Source organism: Branchiostoma belcheri, unplaced genomic scaffold (assembly GCF_001625305.1).
Source record: "Branchiostoma belcheri isolate BF01 breed outbred unplaced genomic scaffold, Haploidv18h27 scaffold25, whole genome shotgun sequence".
In the NCBI taxonomy this organism is placed as follows: Eukaryota; Metazoa; Chordata; class Leptocardii; order Amphioxiformes; family Branchiostomatidae; genus Branchiostoma; species Branchiostoma belcheri.
In genome coordinates this window covers 23,463-46,838 of record NW_017803854.1, presented here as the reverse complement: position 1 = coordinate 46,838, position 23,376 = coordinate 23,463, and the positions used below count along the sequence as shown (strand labels likewise).

Below are 23,376 nucleotides of genomic sequence, written 5' to 3'. Positions count from 1 at the left end.
TTCTTTTTTGCGGTGCACGTGGCGGGGTTTGCACATAGCGAGTTCGATCCCCGGAGAGGAGCTTTTTTTAATTTTCTTTTTAGCAGTCGCTGTTTTGCTTTAAACACTCAAAAACTAATTGTTCAAGTCCCGACGTATGAGTTTTTCAAATTTTCTTTTTAACATCCGCTGTTTTGCTTTTTTTATCAGATGTATTTTCTTCTTTAAGTGGTCTCGTACCAATTTCATCAACTTGGGTAATATCATTTCAACAACTTCTACCTCAATAACGGCAGTAAAACCTTCGTCAGCTGAAATGTCAGCTTTTTTTAAAAGCACTTGTTTTTTTTGGTATAGTAGACACCGTATAACCGAACCACTGTTGTGTTTCGTCGAACAGTTTCATTGAAAGCCGCCATACGCTTAAGTTACGTCTTCCCTTCTATCCCTACGTCATCCAGACACATGTGAGAAACTAAAGTCCCCGGAAACCCGCAAAAACATACGTGACAACATGACGCGGTCGCTAAGTTCTATTACAGCTGGGAGGTCACGTGACTGAGATCGCGTCGACGTTGCCAGCCGTTTGCGCGTGGGAATGACGTGAATGACGCAATTGACGCAATTACGCACGTGTGGAAACGGTATGGGGTCATCTTCTTAATCCGGAAACGTACAAAGCGGCATGTGAATCTAAAAGGTTTTAGGACAAAACGGAGCCTGCTCGAAGAATCGCTAAGTACAAACCTGCATGTCCACTGCGAAATGTTTCTCGTGCGTTTCTTTTCCTCAAATCAGATTTACGTTACTGCAGTGTACCGGTTGCTAAGTTCTATAATTACAGCTGTGAGGTCACGTGACTGATAACGCGTCGACGTTGCCAGCCGTTTGCGCGTGTGAATGACGTGAATGACGTCATTACGCACGTGGAGAAACAGCACGGGATCGCCTTTTAAATCCGGAAACGTACAAAGCGGCGTGTGAATTTAAATAGCCTCCACCAGGCCTTTCTACGGGAATACGGATAGTAGGATTCGATCGGCAAAAAAGAGAGTAAAATGGGCAAAGGGAGTCCGGCCGCGGGGAGGTAGTTTCTTTCCCTCGGAAGCGCGGCCAGTCAAACCTTCAAGGCGGCCAAACTCACCAGGCAAATATTCTCCTATATATAGCCAGTGTAGTTAGTCTGGTAGAGACTAGATTTAAAAGGTTTAGGGGGCCGCCAACACTCTAGATCTAAACTCTATGCTAAACTTTGAGAGCTGGCTACGTATTGCGCTGAATTCAGGAAACCTCTCGATTACACTTAACGATAAATTCCAAGTGGCTACAACGCATTGCGTGTGAATCAGCGGTGAAAATTTTGCATAATTCGTAATCACCACGTGCACTAGCCTTTACCAGGCTTCGGGAGGCGGCTGGAAAGAGTAGAAATCGCCCAAATAGAGAGATAGCAGTTTGGCAAACTGTTCTCCCCAGCCGACCAAACTCCCTCGGCATGCTATCTCTTTATTTGGCCGATCTATACTCTTTCCAGCCTCCTCCCGAAGCCTGGTAGAGGATTATCACCACCCCTCATGCAGGCCTTGCTTTAGGTGGGCGCGTTTATAATTGAATCATGTCGGGGATTGGTAGTCCGAGCAACTGGAGTGTTGGAGATTTCTCTTCTTCTGAGAAACCCTAGTCGAAATGTGGGCGCAAAACACGTTGATGCGTTCTTAGAAGGCCTTAGCTAATCTCCAAGCAGATATTTGTGGAATTTTTTTCAGTAGTGTTAGCCCGGTATCCAAGTCAACCCTACATGTATTATATATCTGTCTATACATGTATTATACTATATCCTATATACATGTATTGTAGGCCTTAGCTAATCTCCAAGTAGATATGTGTGGGATTTTTTCCACGGTGTTAGCCCGGTCTCCAAGTCAACCCGACATGTATTAAATACCTGTCGAGTCTCCTTCATTCTCTCCGTAAGGCCACAGCAAGTAATTTTTATGGATGACATCAGCGCGCGCAGTAATTTTCGCCTGGTTTTGGAAAAAGAAAAGAAATTTTGTTGCCTTCTGACAGTGGTCAACATGCCGAAAATGGGCAAAGATGTCTGCTGCCATGCCGGAAGGTGGATGGCAGATAACCGTGAAGAGAGGAGACAAAAAGGCTCTGATTAAATGTTTTGTTTCTTACTTTGATGCAGTGATATGTGATGCTGACTGTGTATAAGTGATGTTCCTACTGAATCAAAACCATTTGTACAATGACTGAGTCAAAATTTTAAATTGTAGGAACCTTGTTTTTTCGGCCCACCTTGTTTTTTTTTTCTCCCGCTCGCATTAGATTTAGAGTCTGCGGAGGATGTCATCCATAAAATTTACGTGCTGTGGCCTTAGCGATGACGAAAGAGACCCGTCAGTTGTAATATTGTGGCGATTTTTGCGGCATGTCGCCTTTAAAGCACGGGCGTCCCGCGCCGAGGCAGCGGCCTTGGCGACTACGTCACTACTACTAGCTATTAAACTCCCCTGCATGCACTTTGGTCCGCAGACCGAGAGTACAACCCGGCACTGTGGCAGAGGGCGGAGACACACACGCAGACACACACAGACGCCGAGTCACTCACTCACAGATGCAGCACCGATTCCAGAGACGCTAGCGAACGCTCCTTAACACCATGGCAAAGGGAGGGACCGGAGGGATACTGTTGGTAGAGGGCGGCTTCGATAAATTACAGGTGAGTTTGTGTTGTGAATAACGAGTTTTTATATGACAAAGCCTATCAGAAATATTCGGTCCCATATGTTGAGGGCTTCGGTGCCACATACGTATACTTGGGACGGTGCACCTACAATGAATGAATGAAGACCTTTATTGTACAAAAATGCCCACTGGGTTAAGTACGTACAGGTACACAGGAATCTCTTGTATATACATACATATACATGGTCAGGCTACACTAGCGCTATAGTCTAATTACGTAAATTCGGAATGTCTTCTGCAATGATTGTACCGTACGTACGTCGTAGATTTGAGACGAAACATGCATGTGTAATGGTTTAAACATTAAACCACTGCCACCGTCTCTTCCCAATCTCAAACCTAGAAAACCTACGATCATCGCGGAATTCGAAAAAAACAAAACATCCAAGGTGTATCGTACCGGTTGTGTGTGACTAGAGCTTGCCCCAAGCATCTGGTTTGTATAACGAGCTCCATGTCCATTACTGAATCTGACCCGAAGGTGGCGAAACTCGGCCCGTATCAAAGTGTCCGTCCGCGGCGTGTTATCACCCCAGCGGACACTTGATCATGAGTGGTTTTACACTTACAGAGAGGAGGAGATTAGATAGCCTGGATTTTAGACTCATAGCATGCCAGGCAGTGGGCTAACCTTAGGGAACAAACGTATGTCCTAACTAAAAATAGCCAGCATTTTCTATGGTAAAATTTCTTTGGGGCATGCTTGTCGTGGAGCCGAGGAGCTGGCCTGTGTAGGCCCTTGAGCTGGTCTGTTTAAGCCCTGGAAACAGCCTGGCATCCAGGCTAGAGTAAGACTGTGGGTCCATATAGTATTCATATACACTGTTGCTTTGTTGTGTGTATTTATTAAGTGCAGTAGGATTCACTTCGATGAACATATGGTATATTTTGTCCACAGGGTTCAGATCAGAGCCAGACGGTAGAAAAATTGTTCACAGGTGGTCGTAAAGACTTCCCTAGACAAAATATTAGTAGTAAAATTTCGTCCAACAGGGAGAATAATGCCAATAATTTGCAAGAGGGGTTAGGCCACCATAGAGTTCATTTGAACGGGCAGTTAAGGTGAAATTTTACCCTTACCACGACTCTCTGCCTGGTCAATTATTAACCGTGTATTTTTGCCAAATTCTATTATCCATGACCCCTTCGGAAGACCTGCAAAGAAAGGGGAGGGGCCTTGCATACACTGATCGGTGTTCATAAAAGCTAATTGGATACTCTCCAAGCAGAGGTTATGGGGGAATGATCGTTACCTTTTTTTTATATATGGCCGTTTTTTTTGGTATAATACCCCCGTCACATTGCGCGTAAATCGATCGGCCGACTAGTTGGCGAGCTCTAAACGACATTTACGGCCGTAGTACGCCCGATGTTGCGTCGAGCATCGTGCGAATTTTCGGGATCGCCGGCGATTTTTTGGAGTCGGCCGAAGCTCGCTGACACGCGAAACGTGTTCTTAACATCAGCGACTAGTCGCCGGCGATTTTTGAGGTCGCAGAGCTCGTTTCCAGCTCGCGCGTAGCTCGCCCGTAGCTCGTCCCTGTGCGGCCGAGAGTCGACCGATATTCGGACGTACATCCCACGAGTCTCGGCCGTATTTCGTCTTTGAAAATCGGGCGACGGTCGCTGAATACGGTCGACCCTCGCGCGAGCTTCGAGAAATATTCGGACGACCCTCTTCCGTACCTCGCCAGTGTCGGACGAAGGATCTACGAGCCTCGGCCGAGCTCTTGTGAAGTTATTATTTATTCTGCACCTGTGACATTTATTTGAGATTGCATTGACAGTAAACTGTGTAAAGTTTGCAGGAGCAACGTCCCAGTGACTCTTAACGTTATGTTTACGAGAAAGTATAAAAAATAGACAAAATCGTCCTTTTTGTCCTTTTGTTACATCAACATTCATTAATAAACAAAAGCACTTTAAAAAGATGACGAGGTTTTAAATATATAAGGCCAAATGCCTAGATTTTTACCTCAACTGATTGAACGCACATAAAATCCTTTACTCTTGTCCTTTTAGGAGGTGTGTGGCCTTATTTCAGATGATTGTATAGTAAATTGACGCTTACACTTGTTCATTCTGGAATGAGGTTGACTTTTTTATTAGGGCGCCCACAAGAACGTCATGTGATAGATATTACTTACTAGTTGAAGTTTATATTGCATGGGGCTTTTTACCTCTGTCTACTTTGTCGACATTGAATGACTAATAATCTTGTTTACCGGAAGATTCAAACTATTTTAGACAGAAGTATACCGGCAAAGTTTTAGAACAATATATCTTATTAGCTTTGTTCAGGTACACGTGTATAAAAAGATTTTCATATAATGATAATCATTATGTCTTGTTGTACGTTTTAGTTGAATGGTCTAGAGATCGTGCGAGCATCGATAGATCGTCGACCGTAACTCGAGCGGCATACGCCCGTGTGTCGAGCGAGCTTCGGCCGACTCCTGTCTGGTTAAAAAGGTGGTCGTTTTGTTAACCAGACGGTAGTTTTAATTTGTGGCTCTTGTGGTAGTATTTGAGTTGGATCTTTCACAGAATTCCTGTTTATATTTTTATTTCATTCTGCCAGTCCGCTCCATTACTTTGCTAAAAAAATATTACGACAGGTCAAACATAAAAATTGTCCAAACTATTCATCTTTAGGTGGATACACTGGCCTTGCTTAATCTGCTTGCCATGTCATAGGGACTTCATTATCATAGATGTATTCCCAAGCGATCGCCCGAGCCTCGCACAATGTGACCGCGACGATTTTCAAGCCAAAAATACGCACGATCGTCGGTCGATCTCAAAATCGGCCGATCTTTCGGCGATTGACAAATACGGCCGAAGCTCGTCGACAATGTGACGGGGGTATAACCCCACCCGTCGGTGGCTGGCGACCTTCTCTGGCCAATGGATACTTCCTGGCCAATTTGATACTGTCTTTTTGCCACCGAAAGGGATCTTCTTGGAGATTACAAGTAGCGTCTAGTTGTTAATATATCGTGTGGTGTAAAGAGTCAAACGTATGGTCTTCACTGTTGTTGTTTGGTTGACCTTCCATACATACATACAACTTTTACAAGGCCGGCTAAGGCGCGGTTCGCTGCATGTTTTCACTCAGTCCACAGATCATAGGTTATGATTGCGCAATAGTTGTTAATGATACATCCAGGTTAATGTTGTCTTAACTACGTATGCGCAATATTTGTTAATGATGAACCAGGTTAATGTTAACGTAATGGGTTTGAAATTTAAATATTCCTACATTGCATTGTCCTGAAAGGCCCATATTGAATGTACATGTTTTGTGGTTCTATATCATTTGTATGCTGATACTATACTGAGCTTTAAATGAGTCACCTATCCCCAGTTCCACTAGACGACAATGGTTTAGTGACCGAAATTATAAGTGAACAAAATTGGATTAGTACGTGTGTCCCTTGGTTCACTGTTGAAATATGATGCAATATTGATTGAAGTATGATATAAATGACAACAAAACGCACAAAACGTAGAAAAATTAAAAATCTTTCTTTATCCATGAAATTCATTAAGCTATCCGTCATATTTTTTCACATCTTTATTCGCTTAGTTGTTTCAGTCTCTAGTAAAAAGAGTGTGTGTAAACGCACGCAGGTGGGAACCTATTTTATTTACTTTTCGGCCGGGTAAATTAAAAATAGACGAAACCAAAGTACAAATAGTACGTCCGTGGATACGTCCGCTATGCGGGTCACTGTCGTTATCGACCGGTGTCAAGCCATATACATGCTCCTGCCAAAGACATGACTCCGACACTACTTGGGGGCTTCCAATATACCTGAGACTGGCAAGGGGTTTTGTCGTGATGTGGGAGACTAAGCCTAACCTAACTCCAATCGTAAGTCTAAACCTAGCCCTGCTAAACAATGATCCCAACTCTAACCCTTACCCTAATCCTAACTCTAATACTAACCCCAACCCTTTTATGTCTAGTGGTGACGTGAATATAAGCATATTGCTTAAGTGCGTCACCACTATGTATTGTATTGTTTGCATGTTGAAATAATAATAAAAAAACCCTAACCCTAACTAAGACCAACCCTAACCCTAAATACCAACCCTAACCCTAGCCCTAACTCTAGTACCAACACTAACCCTAACTCTAATACCAACCCTAACCCTAGCCCTAACTCTAGTACCAACACTAACCCTAACTCTAATACCAAGCCTAACCCTAACTCTAATACCAAGCCTAACCCTAACTCTAATACCAATCCTAACCCTAACTCTAATACCAAGCCTAACCCTAACTCTAATACCAAGCCTAACCCTAACTCTAATACCAACCCTAACCCTAGCCCTAACTCTAGTACCAACCCTAACCCTAACTCTAATACCAACCCTAACCCTAGCCCTAACTCTAGTACCAACACTAACCCTAACTCTAATACCAACCCTAACCCTAGCCCTAATTCTAGTACCAATCCTAACCCTAACTCTAATACCAAGCCTAACCCTAACTCTAATACCAAGCCTAACCCTAACTCTAATACCAATCCTAACCCTAACTCTAATACCAAGCCTAACCCTAACTCTAATACCAAGCCTAACCCTAACTCTAATACCAACCCTAACCCTAACCCATCCCTAAACACCTGACCTCTCACGTATGTGGCAGCTCAAGGATTTGGCTCAACACCGGCTGTTTGACTAAAGTCAGAGTTCAGTGACCCCTGCTACTTACGACCATTGCGTGGGTTGAACCGACTCAAAGTGGATTTTCGAGCCGCCCTATGAAGTTATACGTTAATCTACCTGCGTCTTTCCCACGGGATTAGGCTACCGCAAATCAGTTTTATGGATGACATTAATTTTCGCCCGATTTTGGAAAAAAAACTTATTTTGCCCTCTGACGGTGGTCAGCATGCCGAAAATGTGCAAATATGTTGTGACTGTCTATCGGTTCGGAGACCATTAGGTATCCAGTAAACTTGACCTCAATTCTTGTGTAACAAGGCTTATGACCTCAAAATTTAAAAATGGAAGAATCTTGTTTTGCCCGCTTTGTTTTTTTTCGCCCTATCGCATTAGATTTGGAGTCTGCGGAGGATGTCATCCATAAATTTACTTACTGTGGCCTTATGTTCAATTCGTTCAAAATGGGCCAAGCCTTTGACCAGCGGCTGTTTTGTGGCATTACCCTTTTATCATATTGTCCGTTTGTATCTTGAATGTGTGTGGCACGGAATATGGGGTTTGTCCTAAATGTATTTGTTATCCTCTTCTTCCTCTTCTTCTTCTCGAAACAAATAAGGTCAATGACCAGGACCAGACGTCTGTCACCATGGTAACTAGTGTTGGGTTACATCATGTTGCGAGTGCCATGTAGAACTGAGTTCAAGAGGGGCGGCATGATCACCATATATATGAGCGTGTTTGAGTAAGAATAAACAGAGCAGTTGTTTGTTATAGCTTGGCCATGTGTAGGTAAACATAATGTATTTGCTATGAGCGTGTTTGTGTAAGAATAAAGAACAAAAGCAGTAGTTTGTTAAGCTGTGCCATGTGAAGGAAAACATGATGCGTTTGCTTTGAAAAAGTTACCTTTCTAGTTATGTCTACCGAAGGAAAACATTGATTTTTCTCAGTTCCTTCCTCTTCCTCTTCTTCTCTAAACAGTGACCTTTGACGTGGCCAATGGCCTCATTTGTTGACGGCTGTCACCATGGTAACTGGTGTTTGGTTACATAATGTTGCAATTTCATAGTAGGCATTTAGACTCCTGTCACCATATACATGTGTGTGAATGTGTTTGACTAGAATTAACAGAGCAGCCATGCATGTCCAAAGGTAAACATTAGGCATTTGCCTTGAAAATGTTACCTTTCTAGTTTCTTGTTCAATTCTTTTCTTTCTTGTTTTCAGAAAAAGGATAAGAAAGCAGGAGAAGAAAACCCGACGATCTGCGAGAGACAACAACGGGTGAAGAGAAAGGTCACTGACATCGCAAGCCACGTCAGAACTCTCGGCAGTAAGCCTAGCAACGGATTCGTCATCGAGCGATTCGACTGCGTCCTCTTCATCTTCCCTTACACCTTCGTGACGGACGATCGCTGTCGCTCGGAGCTTAAAACGATCGTACAAGACGTCAAAGACAGGAAATACGTCTCTAAGAAAGCGGCGTATGTTGGCGTGATAGTGGTAGAATCGGCACCAGCGGACTTGGAGACTCCCGTCATACGTCTGACAAGATTGCTGGAGAAGTATCTGAAGTTGCCGCACTTCAGACAGCCTCAGATTTGTTATTTCGTGGAAAGAGACTCCAACTCGCCTGAAGTGTTGAAAAGTACCATACGGGACGCCTTGGAGGATAGGTCTGAGGAAGGTGAGTTTTGGGGGACGGTACACTAAAGGTTGGGGGAAAGGAGAAGGGAAAATGTCTCCATGGGGACGGTTCATCATTAGGCAAGTTTGGGGTAGGAGACGAGGACCCACCCGTGTCAGAGCAATCTTCATCTGTTTGCGGAAATGTTTTCTTCTAATCTCCAAGCAGATCCTAGGGTGGTAAAAGACAGTATCAAATTGGCCAGGCAGTATCCATTGGCCAGAGATGGTCCATTTATACGCCACCCAGCTTAGTGCGACTTTCTGCAGATCCTTGGGTGGCGTATATTGGACCCTCTCTGGCCAATGGATATTGCTTGGCCAATTTGATACTGTCTTTTGCCACCATAGGATCTGCTTGGAGATTACGTTAGGTCGACATTTGTCCAAATGGTTTCCTTTTCAAGCATGCAACGCAGTAACGATCGATGTTAACAAATCCAATCGTTTGAATTTTTAAACTACTAACGTGTCTGTACCAGCCATCACTACGTCAATGCAAAGTCAAAGACGTGTTTGCGTAGTGACGATTCTGCGAACTCTCGCCCACATAAACTTTTGAAACTGCTAGCGTATATATCTATGTCAGCCATCATTACGTCAATGCTTCGCCATTTCAAAGTCAAAGACGTGTTTGCGTAGTGACGATTCTGCGAACTCTCGCCCACATAACAGCCAAGCCAAACGCTCAAGCGCTGTTTAATGACGTCTTTGGCTCATACAGAAAATGAAAAAGAAATGTCGTTGACGTTACATGGTTAGTCTCCACCTCACTCTTTTGCAGGCTGAATAATTGGCCTAAAAGATAGGGCCAACGGAGTGGCCGGCCATCGAGGGTCCAGTTTGCCTAGTACACTACAGGCCTACTCCCCTGGCCAGCTACATTCTTTTAGGCCGATTTCTACGTACTATTTATACAGCCTGCAAAAGAGTCTGGTGGAGACTAACTCTGTCTCTTTATCCCAGACCCGTACTTACAGAGAGAAAGCCGGCTAACCAGGATGACGCGTTGCCTTCGACTACGGAAGAGACCATCACACAGAGAGGGGGAACTAGAAAGGTTAACGACATTGATTTATAACTTTATCTATTGTTTAATGTGTTGGTTTCATTGTTTTCTTGTTGTCCCAGGGCGTTCCTGAAAAGCAGTGTTTTTAAATAGCACTGAGGTCTCTACCCTGTTTGAATAAAACAGAAATAAATAAATAAAAATAGAATGTTTGCGTATATTCAAACGTTTATAATACCTTAGTAGGAACCGGTGTCTTTTAATGTTGAATCCATATACCATATCTAGAAAATCGGTTATTATGTTTACCGAAGCAAAATGTATTGTTTTTGCTACGTTTCCTCTTCTTCTTCTGTTCCAAACAATAACCTCTTACCTGGCCAAATGGCCTGATTTGTTGACGTCTGTCTCCATGGTAACTAGTGTTGGGTTTCATAATGTTGCAATTTTATAGCAGGAGGCAATTAGACTCCAGTCTAACCATATACACATATGAATGTGTTTGTGTAAGAATTAACAGAGCAGACCATATGCGAAGGTAAACATTATGCATTTGCTTTGCACGTGTTACCTTTCTAGTGTTATATTTCAGTGTGTTGTTTTTCATCCTCGAGGAATGAACACTTTGCTAACTAAAACTCTTTTTACGATTTACATTTAGAGAGAGGGAGAGAGGAAGAACGACTAGGTTACTCCTCCAAAACTCAACTCTTCGGGACACGCAAGTATGAGAGGTAAGTATGAGATACTTTGTGTCCAGTGTGCTATGGGTCTGGCACCCAGGCTATAAAATACTTATATTTATAATGAATTGCACGGCGAAAGAAAACTAAGGAAGCATCATTTTTCACTTCTCCTCCCGTGACCTTTCCCGAAATGTCACTGACGCAGATGTATCTATTTTTCAGGAAGCTTCGGGACCCCGGAGTGACCAACCTGCGTCATGTTGTTGCTAGGATGTGAAATTGTTATGGCCTTTTGACGATCAGTTAAAGCAAGTGCATTTTAACTACTCTCCAAGCAGAGGTTTGGGTTTGGGGTTATTTTTGACATGTTATGGCTTTTTTATCGGGGGGTTCTCTTTCGCACTGGAATTTTTCTTTTTTTGGGTTGGGTGGAAAAAAAATCCAGTGCAAAACAGAAACCCCGATAAGAAAATCCTAAAAATACGCCAAAAATAACCCCATACCCCTGCTTGGAGAGTATATTTTAACTCCATGGTTGAAACATTTCTCTTTTTTAAGGTGTCCAATGCAATTTTCGGGGCGGCAAAATTGGGTTTTTAAGTCTTTTAATCTAGTAAGTTGAATCAATTCTATTTCATCGCATACGAATATCTGTGAGGCAAAATGTCACTGATGGAAAACGGTTGCTTGTTTTGTATCATAGGCTGGTTCTACCTATTTATGGGTGGTACCCAAAAATAAAGAGACGCCTGAATTAGCTTTTTAGGGCTATTTCAAACGCTTCACGTATGAAAGGATGACAAAAATGTGCTAAAAAATAGCAGGAAATGTCAATAAAAGACAGATTTCTAGCCTGGGTTCCATCCTGGTTAGTTTACGTCCGCTCCTACAGTCGCTACCACCAACCAACTCCACTCCTACAGTGGTAGCGACTGTAGGAGCGGACGTAAACTAACCAGGATGGAACCCAGGCTAACAGATTTCCTCATTCAGAATATGTTTGTTTTGTCGCCCTAAAATTGCACTGGATGCCTTTAAGAGTCCGACACCAATGCTAGCGACGATGCCGCCCGTGATTTGGCCCTATAGACGTTATACTGTTGTTGCATGTTAGAGGACAAATAAATTAATACCGCTGGCTAAGAAATTGGAAATTTTCGGGGAGTCATGTCTCCAGATTTTAACGAAGAGGCACGAAGGCCTTTTGAACACAGTGTACAGTAAATAAATGGATTGTAATTGGATGCGTGGGGTTTGTGATTCATTTTAACCTCATCTTGCTAGATGGTAAAATTGAAAGTTCATAAAAAGTCTTGTTGTTCTTTGCTAAGTTATGTGCAGAGATATTACAAAAAGATTACATGGAGCAGATGATGATGATGAATGATTTATTAAAATGCAAATCACTTGCAGCCCGCGGGCTGAATTGCGGATTCGTTGCAAACATTTTCAGAGCTCGTGTTAAAGGAGTACTAACCTCCAGAAGGAAGTGCTATTTTCCGATACATCATGCTGCAATGAATACATAACTAGCCGACTTTTTACATAATTTCGCTTGTACGACTTGCGCGGCGCATGTTTGTAAAGTGATATTAATATGATTTTCCCCCATACTGAACCACAATTGATACATCCGGGAACTCTGGCTTGCGCAATACCCATACACTTCAGGTCAACATACACATTTTTTGGCGAAAATGGTAGGAGACAAGCACACTAACAAGCTGATTATTGAGAAATTACTTGTCTTACTTTGCTTGACCTGTGGCTTGGATATTATAATATCAGGATGTCGAATACAGTTGGCGCCAGTTTCATCCTGCGTGTTTTGATTTTCTCAACTTATTTGCATGTAAGTATTACTTGAACAGATAATTAGATTACGCCACTTTTGAAAAAGATAACTAGATTACGCCGTTTTTTTAATCGCCAATATTTGCGGCATAAATGAGGGGCGATAAGGACACCAAGAAGGGCAATGGTTGGTAAGATACCAAAGAACACAAAACGGTACGAATTTTTCTTATCGCCCCCGAAATGAGGTCTGTAACGTAACTTTTTGTTTAAAACATAGACACCAATGGGGTAGCGTTGTGTATTCTGGGATAGTTTTGAGGGTATTTGGAGAGTTTGTCCTGGATTCGATGCGTTTTAAGACTTGCGCACAAAATGGGCATTTAATTGTATACTGTAAAATAATATGCATTTTTCACTTCCAAAAATAAATGCCTGTCGAAATATAGCACCTCCTTCTGGAGGTTAGTACTCCTTTAAGATAAAACATAGGGTCATTTATTATATATAAGTATAACAAATAACGTTGGTGTATAATAAAATTTAACATTTGTGCCATAATACGAGTATAAAACGGAATATAAAACTGATATTCTTTACATTGGCGTTGGCACATGTACAGTCGTATCCGCTCAACTCCTGTTGTTCGGGACAAAGTCGCATGGCGGCGTGATATAACTATACTTTTTTCATGCCAACAAGCTACCCCTGGGTCGTTGACCTTTGCCTTTGGGTTGAACGACCTCGAAACACGACAAACCGCTACAAATGTAACCACTGCAGCGTTGCCAAGTTGATGATGTTCATTGTCCGGAGGATGTCCTAAGTGGATGACGCAATATCTTGTCGTTTATAGTACTTTGATCTACTTTAATAGTTTCTTTCTTTAGAAGTCAAAATTTGTGTAACGAAGGGCTGCTATAAGAGAATCAGAGGCTTCACCTAATTTCCCCGTTGGTATGAAAAATCAAGAAAACGTACAGTAGTTTCAATGAGCAAATTTCGAACTATTCCTAATTACCATATTTGTGCCTACACGTCAGTAGAACATATCTGTTTGTTGCTTGTTGTGGTTTAGGGAGGAAATTGGACAGTCCAGGGAATTTATGTTGGCTTAGCAAAAAAAACGCCTGTCAGCTGTGTTGTGTTAGCTTCAACAGTGCTTCGACCCCAAACAACTGTGACCTTCCACCTTTGGGGCTCTGTGAACGCCTGAATTTATGGTGACTCTGCCTCAGACCTGAGAGCTTCCCGAGTACTGGCTTTCCTCACATTAAAGAACCAATAAAACTCTACTTTGTTGCCGATTTCGACTGATTACGGTACAAGGGATGAAACGTCAGGTAAATTTTACAGCGTTGTTTTGGTTGGGCGCACGGGTCAGAGCCTTTAGTAGGCCTGTTGCATGCTGGGAATTTCGAACCATGTCTCTATCGAATCAAGATGGCGGCTCAAAGTCAACAGGTGGTTTTGGTGCTATTCCTTTTTAACGACTGCTCGGAAGCTAAGAAACAATGTTTTATTTTTTTTCATCATTCACGTGGTTACTTTTACGTTACGCTCTAGGAATTTCCGTTCTTTGAATGATTACGAACCAATAAAGAATGCGTACCACTAAATGGAAGAAACGGGGGAAGTTAACTACATAAATAAACCATAACGAAACAAGGTGAACTCAACTGTAGAAGATTAACAGAAGTGGCTCAGCGACTAGTGAGAAATCTTAGCATGCGTAGGGTCAGAGATAAGGGCCCATTAACAGTTTTCTCCGACTTTGAAGATTTGAGAAGATCCGACAACTTCGTCCTTGGAGTTGCTCCAGTCCTTGGAGGCCTTGCCAACAGATGCCACCACTCAGACCTCGTGTCTTCAACAGCAGGTTATTTCCGCTGACTCTGTCTTCGGATCACCTTGTGGCTTACTTCAAGGTCACAGTCAAACATGGCGGCCGCTGTCGTTAGGTATTTGGCCGAACACCAAGTTACGCTGTTTTCGAGTCGATTTGCCAAGTTGTAATCATATGGTATGGGGGTATATTAACGTTGTCTTTCCTATAAGAAAGTAGCCCCTTTCAGGGCTTCGGAGGACCTTCCTCGGCCTAATAAGCACCACAGTTGCCTGGACAATTTGCCTGCCTCGATGATTTCACGTGAACGGGATACAGAGCCAAGGCCTTAAAGTCTGATGTGGAAGAAAACTGAGAGACTGAAAGACTAGTGGCTAGGCTAGAACACCTTGGCAAGAGAAGACTGATATCCAAGTTCCCTGAAACTGTTCGTCCGCGGGTGTGGTGTAGGGCTGGACCTCATCCCGAGACCCTGAGCCTAAGATTAACCTTTAGGATCACAGGTCAAGTACCTCGCACCTTCGGGAGATGACTGCTTAACACGGTCTGGAGGCCACACATGGTCTTACCTAACCATGATATGATGTTGACGTGGTTGGGTCAAAGTCACATCATTAGAATACGGTGGTCAGATATCATTGCAGATTATGTATATAAATAATAGATAACCCGAATGCGCTATAGAATAATACCTTCGCAACCATAGTACATGAACACGACTTTTCCTCGAGTCGAATCCGACACTCGTCGTAGAAGTTGCAAGCCTAAATCTGTCATATAATCTAGACTTCGTAGAGCACTGCCGTAGAGTACTACAACAAACCACATACCCGTCCCTACTGACAATGTTGTGTTCCTGTGCCCGTGGCCCCGTGCCAGCCAGCTCTGACTGGTCTGTTTTCCGTCCCTGCGGCCCGGGATCGGACACACATGTTGTCTCTGCACGCGGTAAAGCTTTACTCAGTAGACCGCAGAAGTCGTACCAGCTTCCCGGTTCACTGCTAAAGGCTACGGCAGGAATGCAGCTCAGCTACCCCGTAGCCTCGCGGCCAGACCACCGTTTTTAACCCCCTGTTCCTCTCTCGTCCTCTTTCGTTATGAGATGTCTGTCTTTTATGTCCTTATTTCATTTTGATATGTCAAGTTGGCAGGAGTGGGTTGGTGGGAGCACTTCGGGCAGTAACCTGTCGTGGGTAGCTTGACAAATCCTTTTTCTGCCTCCTTTCCTCTGTCTAAATCTCTGTACCGAAAGAGTTTCAACGAAAGTAGTTAAAACTCTTGTTTCTCTTCTTTAGTTTTCCTTTTTTTAATCTAGTTATACCCCAATTTTAAAAAAAGAATCTTATCACGAACACAAGTCGGATTTACAACCAACAAAGGCAGAGACAAGTACAGATTTGTTGACAGTGGCACTTTTCCACAATCAAACATCTTGAATATCTATCAGCTGCCTAAGACAGAGCCAAGACCCTGAGTGGCCCAATATCTTTTCTATATTCCTATTTTGGCACAATTAGCCAGCTAATATGTGTTCCTCTTTGTTGTTAAGTCTTTGGGAACCGGTCCATCTCAATTGCGTAGTCTCAACAACGTTTATGAGTTGCGCGTAAAACGTGCTCAGTGCTGACACTAGTGGTTAAGGGGTGCCTGCATGGGGGGGGGGGGGTCCTGACAACGCTTTACGCTAAATCTTAAGAGCTGGCTACGTATTTCGCTGAATTTAAAAATCTCTCGATTACGTTCTACGATAAATTCCAAGTGGCTACAACGCATTACGTAGAATTAACACGCGAATTACGTCCTACGTAAAATGCGCCAATTACGCTCTATGTTGAATTAGAGCGCTCCGTCTACGCAGAATTAAAACGGTCGATTATACTCTACGGAAAAGGGCATGCGAGCCCCCGTTAAGGTATACCATGTCAAGTTGTGTTGTGACTAGTCTAATCCTCAAGAAAATAAACCACGGATAGATTTATTATCATTTTGTAAATCATAACCTTCCTCGCGTCTAAGCAATGTAGGACTTTGTTACTGTTTCCCCGTTTAGGAACCGTTTTGGGGGAAGCCCGTGCTGGTACATTTATTTGTGTTTCCCTGGTTTAGGGGAAGTCGGCGGTTTGAGTTGTTACATGGCGGAACTGTCACAGCAAACAGTGAAGGGAAGTCTTTAATCTGTCATAGCAGGGCCGGGAACGGTGTGGGAGGGTACATGCCTATATGCTCTTCAAGCATTTTCTTTCAAATACGAGAAGACTTTAGATGTAGGGTTTTCTTGTACACAACCAAAAGATCCTACCTTGCTTACGTTTCGGTACGAAACGTAACATAAGCCAGGTAGGAACTTTTGGTTATGTACAAGAAAACCCTATATCCTGTACCTTACCAGCCGGATGAAACTATTTTGGAAGGACGAGAAGACTTTTAATACGTTTTATGGTAAGAGTATTATGTAGATTTTTTTGCGAATGAATCGGTTGATCAACGTTTTAATTGATTAATTGCGTAACTTTTTGTCGTGTCAATAAAGTCATAGTCTATGAACTCTCTAGTTCATAGACTATGACTTTATGATCATGTTAATATATCAAAAGCTCTTCTTCACACTTTCTCGCTACTCCAGTACATTGTTTCATTACTTCAAACTCTACCAGGATATCTTCTGGACCGTCCCTGACTTGAGTTGTGGCATGTGCGATGCTCTTGACACAGAACAAACTGGCTTGTCCACGGTCGTGCGTTTGGGGATCCACTTCAGGTCTTTCAGAGAACCCCCAAAACGCAGTGGATCCAACCTGCGGTAGCCTGGATGCCTGCGATACCCAATATGAAATCTTCAGAGAAAGAAACGTATGTACATACGAGGATCTAACTCAGGGAGGACTGTTGTACAATTTCCCTATGGCCCTGGAGTCTGCTTTATAGAGAGTTAGCCTGTGTAGGGACCAGGTCAGGTCCTTGAAACAGTCTAGCATCCAGGCTAGCTAGGCCCGCTACCCAAGCTGTGCAAACTCAGCTGTACAGGCCTAGAGAAGACAGCTGATATTGACTTGTGCGTGTGCGTGTTTAGCGAAAGGGTCTGCATGGGGAACACTGGCAACGATTGACGGTAAATTCACAACCGGGTACCGACAACTTTGGGCATGCCGACAATCTGGCATTCGACTACGCCGTACGACGAATTTGCCAATAATCATTAATAATTAATAACTAGAGTTCGATGATCTCATACCTCCATGACATGTGTATTGCTTTCATAAATCTTACGCATGGTGATGACCACCTGTAATTGGCTTACATTTTTCACCGCATATATTCAAATTATATGAGGCCATTTGCATATATTGTATCAATTGATCATACTCTCCACCAAATGACAGGGTTATCTTAAGAAATAAGGCTATTCTAGCGTTTCCTCATAAATTATGCAAATGAGGTCCTGATTGAAATAAATTATGTTTAGTGATGTTCACCTTCACTGAACTTCCAATTATGGCAAGTATTAAATTCCCAGCAGTTACCACCATAAAATTGTACCAATTTGCCATTTATTGTGCAAATTAGGTCTTCCTTTACATAATCGATATCTGCCAATGATCTTGTCGTTCTCACTAACATATGTCTATAGAGTTTTATAGCCCTAATATGAAATACAGCTGATTTATAGAATTTCCTCATTAATTATGCAAATTAGATCCTGATTTGCATAATTATATTTTGATTATGTCAAGCATCATTTAAGCTACCTACATACATACTTAAAATCATGATGATCCATATAATTGGTTTATTGAAAGCAATACACTAAAATACATTGCAGCGACTTGTACATAGTACAAGTCGCTGAATTATGTATATTAGGCAGTTACAAGAAATGAATAAAACACTTAATCCATCAAACGGTTGTTCAGTTATCCTCTCTCGAAGATTTTCAAAGAAACCACCCTGCAGTTCCAGAACAAGCCGCTAGGGCGACCAAACTCACATGACTTCTTTCCGAGGACAAGAGCTACCTTTCATCCAAATTTCATGACCCTAGCATGTCCAGATCGCGAGATATCAAAACCGGAAGTTGCGTTGTAGTACCAAGGGAAGCCACTAGGGGGCCCAAAATCTAATCATTTCCAGTTTTCGTCACACCCTACCAACACACCAAGTATGAAACCAATCCATCCAGGCGTTCTTGAGTTATCTTGTTGACCAACAGACGGACAGACGGACAGATAAACGCAACTGAAAATGTAACCTCCATGACACATTTCATGGAGGTAATAAATATTGAAAGAAAGAAAGAAAGAAAGAAAGAAAGAAATAAAGAAAATGAAGACTTTTATGGTACATGCATGTGGCGAAGGTAATAAAGTTTAATCAGAGCGAGCCGCTAGCCGGCTACGATTAACGTTCAATATTAAAGTAGAACACTGCGTCTTCCGTAAAAGAAGGCATGCAAACCCTTCTTGTGTGCATGTAGAGTTTGGAACGTGACATGGCAGGACTCCGCGTTCACACGACAGCGTTTTTGGCTCGGGTTATCTGATAACACGGTGGGACATGTTGTAAGGGAGTAAAGACACACTCGTCAAAATCTTAACAGCTCCGACATGTCTTCCAGGCATCCAATGCAGTTTTTAGGGCTTGGCCCCGATTTTTTAAAGTCAATGTTCTAGTTACTTATCTACATACTAAGTTAAAACCACACTATCCCAATGTATATTGACCCTCAGGGAGCAAAAATTCCCTAAATTCAGCTGACGGAAAATAGTTACTGAAAAGGGCCCTGGGCTGATATTTAGGGTACAACCCAGAAAATAAAGGACTCATCTTGGGCCTTGTGTCTGCAGTTTCAAATACCCAAAGTATGAAATACTGATTGAAATGTGCTAATGTGAAGCAGTACGTGTTAATATCACAAAGATTGCCTTATTACCTTCGCCAAGAAGGTTATGTTTTCAGAGGCGTTCGTGTGTCTGTGTGTGTGTGTGTGTGTGTGTGAGCACGATAACTCAAGAACGCCTGGATGGATTGTCTTGATATTTGGTAGGTGGGTAGGTCTTGATGAGACGTGGAACTGATTAGATTTTGGGCCCCCTAGCGGCTTGTTATGGTACTACAGCTGAACTTCCGGTTTTGATATCTCGTGATCTAGACATGCTAGGCTGACGAAATTTGGATGGTAGGTAGCTCTTGTGCTAGGGAACAAGTGACATGAGTTTGGGCCCCCTAGTTGCTTGCTCTGGAACTGCAGGGGCATTAGTTGAAAAATGTTTAAAGGCGGATAATTCAAGAACCGATTGATGGATCGTCGTGATTTTTGGCATATAGGTAGCTGAAGTGATGCTTGACATAATGATATTACAATTATGCAAATATTGATGTAATTTGCATAATTAATGAGGAAATTCTATAAATCAGCTGCATTCCATGATAGGACTATTCAAGCCTGTGACATATGTAATTCAGAACGGCAGAAATACAGGCAGATATCGATTATGCAAATGAAGACTTAATTTGCATAATTAATGAGAAAATGTTATAATTACATATTGGTAATGTCTGGAATTTCATACTTGGGATATTTGAAATTTATGTAAAGGTGAACATAATTAAACATAGCTTATTCAAATAAGGACCTCATTTGCATAATTTATGATGTCATGCTATAATGGCATGCATTGATAAGATAAGACTGTCTTCTGGTGTAGAATATGATCAACAGATATAATTGATGCAACATAGGATCCTATTTGCACAATCAGGGGGATTAATCTATAATTTCTTAGTCATAAAGGCTAACATCATTTGGCGAAGGTATGAGATCGTGGAACTCTAGTTCAGAATATTTCCAGTTTGGCTTCCAGTTTGGTAACGACCGATGACGTTCGCTCTGAGGTTCTTGGGCCTTGAAGTTTTGAATTAACTCGGAAACCCCGCGATCGTTTTTAAGGAACCCCGCGTCTTGCCTGTAGAGTCATTACTTATCACGAATTAAGCCGACAACCTTCGTTACTGTGCGTTATTGAGACACGTATTAGCCCATATGTGATGTATTAAGCCGCCTTGGCAGCCGACTTAAATATAGTTCAACGCATTTATATCAAAGGGAATTTCAACTTCTACACATGGCTGGAGTTTAAGGAACTTAAAGAACCTTCCTTGAATAGTTTCATCAGGTTGGTAAGACACTGAGTAACGATACTCTTTTTACACAACCAAGTCTTTTATTCAACCGACATTTCGGTGACCGTCTGTCACCTTCCTCATGGCAATTCTGACTGGTTGAAGAACCTATATACTAAATTATAGTAGCCAAGTCTGGTCTGTGATTGAGTAGTTGACTGGCGTGTTTTTCCGGTTTGCTGCTCGCGTTTTTAATTGGCAGGGCGGTATTTTTTTCTGCGGTCGGTCCCGGTGGATGTAAGGCAAGTCGCGCCAACAATCAGTTCAACCTGTGACGGCTCAGTCAGTACGAAAGACCATAGGTGCAATACTACAAGGCTTCGCCGGGCCATTTATCTTCGTTCCACGCCAATTTCGCATCGTTCCACAAAAATATCTCTTCGTTCCATAATTATTGAACACCGTTCCACACCTATTTTTTTCAGAAATGAGAACGAATTTTGAGAAATGGCCCGGTGAAGCCTTGTCACATTGTACCTACGGTCTTTCGTACAGTGGGACCAATCGTGACGGGGGAACCCTGCGTTCTAGGTCAGCGGTCCGGCGCTGGGTGGTTCTGATGTTCCAGTTCTGTTGACCTTCGCTTCGTCAGATTTCACTCTCACAGTCAGTGCTTACTGCCTTTGTGTGTGTGTGTGTGTGTGTGTGGTTGTGGAGGATTTGGGGACGACAAACGCCTGGAGTCTTGTGGCCACCCACCTACTGAAGAACTCCTACGCAGTGCTGCTAATAACTACATCCTTCTTGGAGAGAAACGTTGCTGAACCTATGCTGAACTGGAGAGTGCTGGAATAACCTGGAATTTCAGCTGGGTTTGGAGAAAGGAAAAGGGTTTCCACTGACTTCCCGGCGACCGTCGGCTGAGCAAGCAGTCTCTGTCCACCGCAGACAAGCTTTACTCACGGCTTACACAAATAACTACACGGCTGGGCCGCATATTTCACCGTTCTGTGCCTGTCTGTGGGTTTGTAGGGAGAGATACTTCCAGTCGTCTCTCCACACAGCCGAAGGGCAGGGAGCGTTTCCACCTGCAGGATCCAAACGGAGAGACCAGGAAACGAGGAATCGTGCTTGCCGAGCACACAAGATCCTCAGCTCCTCCAGCTGGGGCGCAGATACCTTAAGACGGGGGGTATTGGCAGTGACCTTCTTGACCTCCCAGTGTCAGGGAGCGCTGCTCCTTCAAGACGGTAGAGATCTGTTCCTTGGAAGACGGGTTACAAAAATCGGATTGCCGGAGGGAGGATTGTGTGTGTGAATTCTGCTCTGGAGTAGTACGTACCTCGGTGTACTGCTGGAGTTTATCACGCGAGAGAACGCTGTCCTTTAGCGCGAGAAGGGTCTCTGGAAGGTTTGACGAGCTTGGCAGATACCTCGGAAATCAGCTGCGGGTCGCGGTCAAATTTGGAGCTTAAAAGCGTACCGTACACTCGGGAACAGCAAGGCCAGGGATGGTATAAAGCAGTACTTCCCGTACGTGCGTGGAGGTTTTCAAAACACGTTTTTCTGATCGTGCAGCTAGTGGCGCACCGTACAGAGTCTGGTTCTGGTTAATCATTTCGGGTTGGAGATTCTTATTCCTGGTCCGGAATTCTGGACGGAGACGTTGTTTTGGAAACCTTGCGTGCCGCGATGCAGTTAAAAAACGAGAGAAGACTTGCCCCAGCGGAGTTGTGTAGGGTGTGCGTGTTGGCCGTGGTGGTCGCCATGCAGGTAAGAACGTCCGGATTCCCTTCTGTTTGTTTAGTCTTACATAATTGCTGTAAGAATGTAAGCGATTTGTACTGTGCATAACTTACAGGGCTTCACCATACGTATGGCTAACCACAGAGGATTGACTATTTAGTCAGCTTGTGTAACAGTTTCTTTTGTTTATTATTCCAGAATTTCTGATAAAGTACGATACCTCTAACTCGTTTAACTACTAAGATAGCTTTGAAGTTCTTCTCATCGCTGAGACGGTGTGTGGTGGATCAAGAAAATAAATTTGGCCGGGAGTCAGAACTAACAGAGCCCGGTAGGCCTGCTCAGCCGTCCGATCTTTTCGGAAGTCAAATCATCCCAAGACTTTCCAGATGCTGGAAGCCTCTTTGCTCAGGTCTACATTCTGGCAATATTTGCCTGTTACGGTATTCGGTGGCCAGCTGTGTTCAGTGCGGTAATCTGTATAGGAGGGGGAGTGGGTATGAAAGGGGGCTCAGGCCAAAGCAGGGGTGGCGTATATCTGATACCGCCTTTGATACTTTAATTTGTTAGTGTAGGGTCGTGCTGTGTCGTGAATCAAACATACAGACATATACATACCACCAATGGGGGTTTACATCATAGACAGCACAGTGTGTGTGTAAGGGGGGGGGGGATGTATGGCGTATTCGAAGGCAAATCTGCTGAGTTTATAAAAGGGTCATTTGATCATGGCTTTGGGATAGAATTGCGGATACCGTCAGGGGAAGATCTTAATGTGCAGCTTTTGGGGGAGGCTGGTATATTTTAGTTTCAGACTGTCTTTAGCTCGCCTAAGATGGACTCGGTGGTAAGAAAGAAACGGCTCTCTTGATCGTCCTTCACATAGTTTAGGAAATTAGTCACTCACTTTTGGCAATGGAAATGATTAGCCTCCTTAGCAGGCTTTCAATATTGAACTGGGGGTTTGGTGGTCTTTGGCTGTTTTCTGATTAGCCCAGTTCAAAAAACGGGGGTAATTCAACCAGGCCGGCTGTGTTGTCTACATGCAATCAGAAAATAGCACATAAAAGCTCCCAAAGACC

General features: G+C 43.1%; 1 protein-coding gene across 1 annotated transcript; it reads left to right on the top strand.

Annotated features, from left to right (window-relative positions):
- The first annotated feature begins 2,647 nt into the window (after positions 1 to 2,647).
- Positions 2,648 to 11,068, top strand: LOC109471341. Its single transcript, XM_019770629.1, has 4 exons — positions 2,648 to 2,707; positions 8,638 to 9,097; positions 10,063 to 10,156; positions 11,014 to 11,068. The coding sequence occupies exons 1-4, from the start codon at positions 2,648 to 2,650 to the stop codon at positions 11,066 to 11,068; spliced, it is 669 nt and encodes a 222-aa protein (XP_019626188.1).
- The last annotated feature ends 12,308 nt before the right edge of the window (positions 11,069 to 23,376 follow it).

Coding starts and splice junctions, on each gene's coding strand:
- LOC109471341 (XM_019770629.1), top strand. CDS start 2,648: ATGGCAAAGGGAGGGACCGGAGGGATACTGTTGGTAGAGGGCGGCTTC. Junction 2,708..8,637: donor GCGGCTTCGATAAATTACAG/GTGAGTTTGTGT, acceptor TCTTGTTTTCAG/AAAAAGGATAAGAAAGCAGG. Junction 9,098..10,062: donor GGAGGATAGGTCTGAGGAAG/GTGAGTTTTGGG, acceptor TCTTTATCCCAG/ACCCGTACTTACAGAGAGAA.